This window comes from Stegastes partitus, unplaced genomic scaffold (genome assembly GCF_000690725.1).
Source record: "Stegastes partitus isolate 25-593 unplaced genomic scaffold, Stegastes_partitus-1.0.2 Scaffold824, whole genome shotgun sequence".
Taxonomy (NCBI): domain Eukaryota; kingdom Metazoa; phylum Chordata; class Actinopteri; family Pomacentridae; genus Stegastes; species Stegastes partitus.
In genome coordinates this window covers 220,220-229,724 of record NW_007578555.1, presented here as the reverse complement: position 1 = coordinate 229,724, position 9,505 = coordinate 220,220, and the positions used below count along the sequence as shown (strand labels likewise).

General features: G+C 49.3%; 1 protein-coding gene across 1 annotated transcript in view; it reads right to left on the bottom strand.

Annotated features, from left to right (window-relative positions):
* Positions 1-9,505, bottom strand: part of adamtsl4 (ADAMTS-like 4) — a 52,250-nt gene that overhangs the window by 37,964 nt on the left and 4,781 nt on the right. The window contains exons 3-4 of the mRNA XM_008292697.1: positions 6,816-7,399; positions 4,015-4,681 (exon numbers count right to left, since the gene is read on the bottom strand). Of these exons, the coding sequence (XP_008290919.1) occupies positions 4,015-4,681; positions 6,816-7,399 (1,251 nt within the window). The remainder of the gene's footprint in view (positions 1-4,014; positions 4,682-6,815; positions 7,400-9,505) is intronic.

Here is a 9,505-nt window from a genome sequence, read left to right as displayed (position 1 = left end):
TCCACAGAAAGCCGATCTGATCGAACCTTTGTCCACGATCTGACAGCAAGAACTGTCGCTGTAGAACCTCCTTCACAATAAAAGCTCCTACTGCTCTGAGCGGTCCTGAATAACCGCTGCAGAGGAAAGAAAGACGAACAGCAAAACCACAGCATCAACAAACAAGAGCAGAACTTCGCTCCGGGGTTCTGAAATGACAATATCTCGTTGTAGCAGCTCCATAAAACCACATCGTAAATCTTCTTATTTACATCATTTGTTGGATATTCTGCAGAAAATCCAGACAAAGACTTATCGGACTGAGATGCAGCGAACGGTTCAACCAGCCGGGAGTCGAAGCGTGAATTCAAAGTTAGCTTAAAAACAACAAGAACGCTGCACAAAGAAAACAACGGGCCAGAAAAATGGAGGTTCTTGGCCTGTTTTAGATGAACTGGCTGGTTTCTCCTCTAAAAACAGTTTCCAAAACCTCTGTTAGGACATTTACAGAAAATCCACAGAAACACAGTACAGGAGCACACAGTTCAAGGTTTATCCATAAAGCACCAAGAACGCTGCACAAGTGAAAGAGAAAGCCGGAGAGATGGTGGAACATGACAGAAGAAAGGCGGTTCTTGTCCTGTCTGAGTTCAACCAGTCGCTGTGGAGCACGAGCTTCACCTTCAACTAAAAAAAGCTCCTAAAACCTTTGCTTCACTTTGTGTTTGAGCATTTTGATAAAGTTTATCGATCAAACCGTGAATCCGCTGCAGCTCTGTACCCAAAGTCAGATCTGTTCATGCAGCTCCTTTAAAAACAGCCTCCTTCAGAATAAAGCTCCAGCTCCAGGCTAACCCAGAGACAAGCAGCTCCTTGTTTCTCCACCTTCAACATAAAGTTCACCATGCAGGCTGACAGCAGGCCTCCATCGCTGTGTGTCCAGCTCTGGACCAGAGCTACGTCCAGTCGCTGGCGGTTGTGAGGCTCGGGTCGGGTCCAGAGGAACCCCGACGAGGCCGCTCACGTGGAGGATTTCACACCGAACTAAGACTACGAAAACAGGATTGTGAAACGTGAGAGCAGCTCGTCTCCTGGACGAACGGTTCCCTGGCGTCGGATCTTTTTAGGTCATGGCGCTTCCACTGGCTGTTAGTGGTTCTGCTAAATATTTACTCAGACAGAGAGGAGTTTGGTGCGAGGAGACGGGAAGCGTTTCGTTGGCCTCCTCTTCAGCCAGCTTCTCCAGCCTCCGCCCTCCCAGTCCTGCTGGTTACGCTGCTGCTCCTGCTGGATCTGTTCCTCCATCCCTTCCTCCTCCTCCTCCTCCTCCTCCTCCCTCCACTGTGTGCAGATTTTCTACAAACACTGCTCTCTTTCACTACTACTTAGCGGCGTCACTTCCTTTGTGCCCTCCACACACACTGCTCACCTTTTGCCCTTCTCATTTCCTCCCGGCCCTCTCTCCGTTCCCCATTTGCCTCCATGCAACAGTGAAAACACACACTTGCGATGGGCCTCCGGCTGGCCGTGTTATGACAAACACACCTAACAGATAATGGGATGTGTCACACTCGCTCTGGCTCACTCCCTAAATCACAAACACACATGCAAGCCCGGGCGAAGTCCTGCGTTTCTTTAAAAACACATAAAAGCAACAAGCGAGTGCAGGAGCGGCCGGAGCCGAGCTAACGCTGGGTAAATATGTAACCCGGTGAGTCAGGCCCGGCGTCACAGGACTGCTATTAGCGCTGCTGGCACCCACAGCCAGCGCTCTGCCAGCACCTAAATCTGTTTCAACACCACGAACACACACAGTCAGAGCGGAGAGGGGGATGAAAGCCGCCAAATCATCTGAAGAGCAGGAGTCGAGTGTCTGCTTCCACTCGATTAGAGCGACTCGTAGACCTGAAACAGTCCCTGTGTGTGTGGCGTTGGTTGAAGCAAATCTTATCTGCGCCTTCACTTAAGATAGACTGCAGGAAGAAACAGCGGTCACATGTCGCTGCCGGTATTTCTGTCCACCAGAGTTCAGCCCAGTTTAGTTTCCACCCATGAATGCAGCCGTAGAAGACCTGATTATTCACCGCATCAAGCCTCAACTTACAGCAGCTTCTGCACAGTTTAACCCACTGAGGTTCAGGTTCCAGCATAAAGTCCTGCAGCTCAGAGGAACCAGAACATGGAGGAGGAGGAGGAGAACCCAGAGACATCTTCTGTCAGCAGATAATTTATATTTTACATCCTGAGACAGTTTAGTCTCTTTTCTGTTGTTTTGTGTCTCTGGTTGGATGTTTTTCGTCCCCTTTTGTTTCTTACTGGTCGCTTTGAGTCTCATCCTTCTGGTGGTGTGTTGTTTCCTGGAGCTCATGTGGTCTCCTGGTCCTGCAGATGTTGAACTATCTCCATGTTCCAGGCTCCTCTCTGCTCATCAGATGTAGAAAGATGTTCCACCATCAGTAGGAAGATGTTCCACCATCAAACCACCAATACTAGAGAAGTGGTGAAAATGAACCAAACCTAAAAAAATCACTCAGAAGCACGAGTTTGCGATTCACCAAACGCTGAAGTTCTCCTGAGACCTCTTGGTGGTGGACGTCTAACTTTAAAGCTACAGAGATGATAGACGTGCACAAAGATCAGAGACGACGTCTGCAGTTATTAGAAACACCGTCCCGTCAGAAACAGAAGGACGGCGCCGCTAAACATCAGCTCACCTGTTGTTCACCTGCCTCCCTCCGACCCGGCCCACATGGAGGCCATGTGACGCAGCAGCAGGAAACCGAGCCGATCCGTCTCAGCTTCAACACTGGCCGCTTGTCTTCGAGCGCTCGGACGGAAACCGCCTCGCTGACCCGAGGAAAGTGTTTCATTCTGGATCACGACCAGAACACAGACGTCTGCTGTGAAGCCCGACACATAAATCTGTGTTGGGCTGCACATACATGTGAACAGGAACATGTGTCGGGTCTGGCCGAGATGCCAGGACTCACCTGAGACACACAGGTGAGAGTCGGACGGCGACTTTGCTGCAAATCACTCGACTCGGTGTGAGGTTCAGAGAAGACGCTGCAGGTGAGCTTTGGAGCAGCGACCAGGTGATGCTGAGCTTCTGTTTCTGTCTGTACTGAAGCATGAAGCCTAAAACCTGCACATTCCCCACATGTTCCTGTTTCAGAGTCTAAACCATCCAGCCAGACATTGTCCAGCGCTCTCTGCTTTAGATTAGCAGCAGCCTCCAGCCGGAGCGTCACTGCCTCTAAACATCAGTCAATCAGACGAGGTCTCCGGGGACGACGGCGGCCAGTCCCAGCTCAGAGGTTCTCCTTCTGCTGCCGTTAGCCGCTAAGTGTTGGACCGCAGCCGGGCGTCGCACGAAACAACAAATAGCAGCATCCTGTGTGTCGCCATCACATCTCCACGCCTCCTCCTGACACATGGAGGCAGCATCAGGAACCAGACACTGAGCATTCTGAGTCAGGACGTCTGTTTGATTCAAATCTTTGAACAGACATAAGAAGCTGAGGTGGACGGTCGGCATCAGAACCCGAAATCTAACCGATGGATCCAACTTAAAGCCCTAAAAACTCATCATTTCGTATCATACAGAGGAGCCAGAGAGGAGAGGCTGGAGCATGGAGATAGCTGAACATCTGCAGGATGAGGAGACCACATGAGCTCCAGGTTGAACATCTGAGGACACCTGGACAGACACTGTTCATTCCAGGTTGGTAAAACTTTTGTGATTTATCAAAGAAACTTTCTTGTTCCTTCTCTCTGGTCTCAGTGGTTCTGAGTCCTGCTGACAGAAGACGTCTGAGTTCTCTCCTCCTTCATGGTTCTGGTTCCTCAGAGCTGCAGGACTTTAGTGAAACCTGAACCTCAGTGAAGGAAACTGGACCTCAGTGGGTTAAACTGTGAGACGAGCTTCAGAGTTAAAATCAACCCAGAAAGTCAAACACAGACTCTCCTGAACCGCAGATATCAGGGATTATTTCTGTAAACACACGTTCCAGGTGAACCTGTCTGGACTCCTACCTGTGAGAAACACCTGCGATGCTCCTTCTCGGGTCCTGAACACCTGTAGACCTGCGAGGCTCCGCCCCCCTCCCTGCCGGGCTCCGCTCCCAGGTGCGACAGGTGAGGATGCTGCAGGGGGAAGACACTGCCGGCCAGGTGGAGCTCCCTGGGACTGGGTCTGGGTCCAGGCCCGGGCCGGTGGAGGGGAGGCGAGAAGGGTGAGGCGGGCCGAGACAGGGGAGGGACGGGGGGAGGAGGAGCGGTGACGGAGCGCCAGTCGAACCGGTGCCGGTGGCCCACAGTGGGGGAGGAGCGGGAGAAGGGGTGAGACGGGGGGACTCGTTGTTCTCTGGCCCGGTTCTGCTCGCTGTGTGGCGGCCGGTCCGGGCGGCGCTGAGGGCTGCCGGTGGTGGAGCTCAGCGTGGGAGCCTCCAGTTCCCCGGCTGCCTCGGTGGCCTCCTGCTGCTCCTCCTCATCAGCTGCCCTCCCCTGCTGCTCCTCCACCTCCTCCTCCGCCTCCTCCTCCTCCTCCTCCTCCTCGGTCCTGCCGGGTCCAGTAGAGTCCTCGTTAAGTGGGTCATCGGTGCTGTTGGCGGTGTGCCGGGCCTGCCGGTTGGGCCGATGCAGCGGCAGAGAGAAGGGAACTCTGCCGTAGCCGAACTGGCCTGGACGGATGGAGGACGACCTGAAAGAAATCAGAACATTCAGGTTATCAGCAGGAGCAGAACAGCACCAGAACCAGGACCATAAGGAGGTGTGAAGGAGAGGAAGTCAATGTCCTGCTGCAGCCTCCACAGAAGAAAACTCACACGGTTCAAGAAAAACTACGAGAAAAGTCCAATTTAAGGATTGTTCTTTTTTTCAGTTCGGTTCAGTTCAGTTTTATTTGTGTAGCTCAGTTACAACTCGTCACCGCACAGCCTGGACCGGGTCGGGTTTGGACCTCACTGATCTGAACAGAGAGCCAACAATCCAGAGCAGCCATCAGACTCCCTCTGAGCAAGAGGTCGGCAACGGTGGGAAGGAACCAAACCCCCCAAGGGAGGAAAAAACCCCAGAACAGAACCAGGCTCAGGGCAGGAGGCCATCTGCCTGGACCGGTCCGGTGGGGGGGCGGGGGGGAGGGATTCTTTAATTCTATTTAACAGAGACTGAACTGCAAAGATAAGCTGTGAGTTTACAGGTATGATGCAGAACAAAGCAGCTTGTTCAGCTCTACGTTCACAGTAAACCAGAATCTGTTTGTCTCTTCTATTAAAGCAAAAACATGATGAGAGTTGGTGAAGTTAGAATAAAAAGGGGCTGATTGCTTTGAAAAATGTTTTGATGCCAAAAAATAAGAATAATTTCATATCTAATTTTTATATAATATAAAAATAAAAACAGAAAATACAAACACTGATCTCTATCGTAAATTAAGGTGAGACATTCTATTTTGATGTTGGAAAATGTCTGCATTGATACCAGAACGTTGTTTTCTTCTGCTACAGTTCTGCTGGTGGCCCGGCTGCTCCTGGTTGGATTGTTTTGGAGGTTTCTATCAGAGACGTCCGACAGATCAGGATCTTCTCTGATTTAAAGTTTCTCGTATAGAGCAAGACTTTGGATTTTTATTTCAGTTATTCAGTCGTGTGCGTTTCATAATAAAACAATATAACAAGACGTCAGTTTGTTCGACGGCGTGCAGTCGGAGGAGGAGAACCAGCGTCGGGATGAATTTCTGAAGCCCTCAGAGCAGCCTGGAGCCTGTCAGTGATAAAAACCAGAGGAGCTGATGTAACAGCAGCAGATAGCAGCGCCGGCCCGACGCCAGCCGGCACCGCTCACAGCACCAGAACCAACCCGCCAACAACGGCCAGCGCCTCCAACTCACTTCGACCGCCAAAAATAGCCAGAAACCAGGTTCTCCTGGTGCTGGGTGAGCAGATACGGATCTCCTGCGGCTCAGAATGTGCTGCTATTGTTGCTCATCCCAACAATGACTTCTGCTCTTTTCCTAAACAAACCCCAGCTGCTGCTGCCAGCGACGCAAAGCTCACTTCCTTTGTGCCGGAGACATTTTCCAGGAAAAGGCTGCTGAGCAAAGCAAACGGTGAAGCTTCGGGTTCTGTCCACTGACCGGGGACCAGCTCAGAACCAGGCTGTGCTTCATTAGAACCAACAGGAGCTGATGCTGGTGATGATTCAGAATCATAAAGTTTAGCAGCACCGAGATAAATCACAGGAAATCTATCCAGCCAGTTTAAAGTCTGTTAAATCTGAGCTTCTTTGACCCAAACAACAGCTCAGAGTCCCGTCTGGACCAGAGATGAACCCACATGCGACTGCTGGGGCAGAAATTATTCATATTTAGGAATTAAAACATCTAACAGTAAAAGTTTTTGTTGCTCTCTCATAAATTACTTTAAAAATATTGTCAGACTCCAACAGTGAGGTTCAGTTTTTACCAAATAGGATCTAAAATCTGTCACATCTGCAGGTTTCTGACACTTCCGGGTCGGCTTCATGTTTCAGGGCCGGTTGCTACGTCCATCTTTTATACAGTCTGTGGATTGAAGCAGCTGAAAACATTATTTCCAGTTTCAACGCCCCAGATCAGACGTTCCTACAAAGTTTCTTTTTTTCTTTTTGACATTGCATTTGTCCATTTTTCCTGGATTATATTCATTTATGAATATATGTTTATTAGACTCTGATTGTTTGTCTGGTGCTGATCCACAGGAACCCAACGGATCCTTTATTCTGGTTCGATTCTACATCAGAGGATGAAGACCGGTCCAGCGACCTCTGGTTCTCCTCGTCAGCTTCATCTCACTCACCTCCTTGAATTCAAAGCCTCCCGATTGGTGACGACCGAGCGCCTGGTCCCGCCTCCTCCCCCCCTGGCTGCTCCAGGATTGGTCGGCCTCCTGATGATGCGAGCTTGTTGGTTGTAGCCGAGCGAAGGCGCGTGATAGGTCGGCTGGTAAACGGGCACCACCTCCTGATTGGCCGGAGAGAACTCCGGCTGGTAAAAAGGAGGCGGCCGGTTGGCCTGTCCTGGAACGGGAGGCCCCGCCTCCCCAGCAGGTGTGTTCCGATACAGCGGCAGCCCCGGGTTCCGGTTGGAGGGGAGGGGCGAGGCGTGGTAGGGCCGGTGTTGCCCCGGGTAACGGTGGGGGTAGTAGGGGTTCACAGGTGAGACGACGGGAGCTCTGGCGCCACCCGGCAGGTAGCCCGCCCAGCTGGGCGGGGCGTGAGAGAGGGGCGGGGTCTGGGGCGGCGGGGGAGGTAGACACCTCCGGCTCCGCTGGGACACGCCCACGCCGCAGGTCTGGGAGCATTCTGACCACTCCCCCCACACTGACCACACCCCCTCTGTTGGCTCCGCCTCCAACACCTGGCGGGACCTCCGACCCGACACCTGAGACACAAACACACACAGCGAGTCATCAGTGAGTCGTCACGGAACCAGAGTCTGGATCAGCAGAGTCTGGATCAGTAGATCATGTGGCTGCAACTAGAACACTTCATATCTTATTATTGTCTTTTACTAGTTTAGAAAAATCCATAAACCCTGTACACTGTAAACAAACAAACAAACAAACAAACAAACATTACTACTTTATTTGGGTTTTCGTGAACGTTACATGTTCATTAATACTTTTCTGTAATTTTACAAGTTTTTAGCTGTAATTTAACAAAACAGCAAAATAACAGGAAAAATAATGTATTTGCACATTTTCAACCTGAACATAGAATAATTTACTGATAAATAACAGAAATATCTGTTATATTATTATATTTATAGCAGATTTAAATAGTGTAAAAAGAAAATAGCGTAATTTTACAGTCAAACAAATTCACATTTAAGATCCTGGAATAAATTGGATTTATTGTAAATGCTTGAATTGATTCATTTATTATTTCTTATTAAAATAGTTTCTGATTAACAATCTAAGTGATACAAGCTCTGATATATGGGATTTACTTCCACAATTAGCCTGTAGATTGTTTTCTGCATGAATATTTGAATTGTTTGATGTTTAAAATATCAGAAAATGTTAAAACGTGGATCAGAGTTTCCTCCAACGTCTGGTTCAGTCCAGAGATGTTCAGTTTGGTGTCACAGAGGAGAAGAACCCAGAGAACCTTCAGACTGGAGGAGCTGAACAGAGTTTAGAGGTTCTAGCAGTACTCCAGCTCATCGGTGCATTCTTTATTTTTTTAAAGCATTTAACTTTATAAATGAAGAACAACAAACTGGTTTAAACCAGAAACTGTTCAGTTGCTGATTTGGTTTTAAACTTAAAGACAAAACGTGTAACAAAATGTCAGCAGCAGCCTGTGGGCGACCACTGTGGTGGTTCTGGACAGATGTTAGTGGGTCTGAGTAGGTCTGGTGTTTAACCACAGTGGTACCAGTGGTTCTGGACAGATGTTGGTGGGTCTGAGGAGGTCCGGTGTTAACGGACCTGAACCGTCCAGGACACAGCAGAGCAGCACTCCTCTAACTCATCCTACAGAGCTCAGAGCCATCAGTTTACTGCTCAGCACAGGGACCGGTGCTGCCTGATCTGGACCGGGGCCCTGGAGGCCCTGTGCAGAACCACCCGGGTCAGCCGTGTGCACAAACAGCTTCTTTATCCGATTATTAGATCAGTTAGAGCCTCAGCAGCTAAAATGTGCTTTAATAAAGTTCTGTGCAGCTCCGCTGGACCGGCTGCCGACCCGCTCTGAGGCCGGCACCGTTTTAAACAAGAACTCTGATACTGTTGAAGTTCTGGATCTGTGCAGGACCCAGTCTCCAGTCTGGTGAGTCACCTGCCAGCGGCGCCGAGCAGCAGATAAATCAGTTCTACTGGTTCTGACCCAGCGGTGCGTTTGTGTGCATGTGTGAGTGCACGTCTGTGGTGCCGGTTCCTCTGCTGTCGTCCATAAATGTTTCATAACCGGGCCCGGCTGGCGGAACAGCAGAACAAAAGTTTCCATTGAGAAGGAAGCAAAGCAGAACCGAGCCAGAACCGAGGCTCTGGTCCGCTCCGGTGCAGCTGATGAGAGTTTACATGCAGGTAAACATCCAGAGCAAACAGAGAAGGACGTGGAAGGTCCGGACAGCTCAGTTCTGTCTGCCGGGCTTCATGTACACATACATACACTGTACATACTGTATACTGTATATATACTGTATATATACACACACACATACTATACATATATACATATACTGTATATATACTGTATATATATATATATATATACACACACACATATATATATACTGTATATATGTACATCCAGTAAAACCACAGAATGAAAGGATGAATGTACAGGTTGACTGTAACTGAATTACTTCATTGGTTCATTCGTTCACAGATGTTTACACTTGAAAGACAAACTGAGTCCATTAACGACTGAACAAGTTCAGGATTTCTGGGACGTATTTTATAGAGTTCTTGAGTTTCAAATAAAATCTCATAAAACCACAGAAAACAAATTATTTTACGTGTTAACCATAAAAAACAAAACA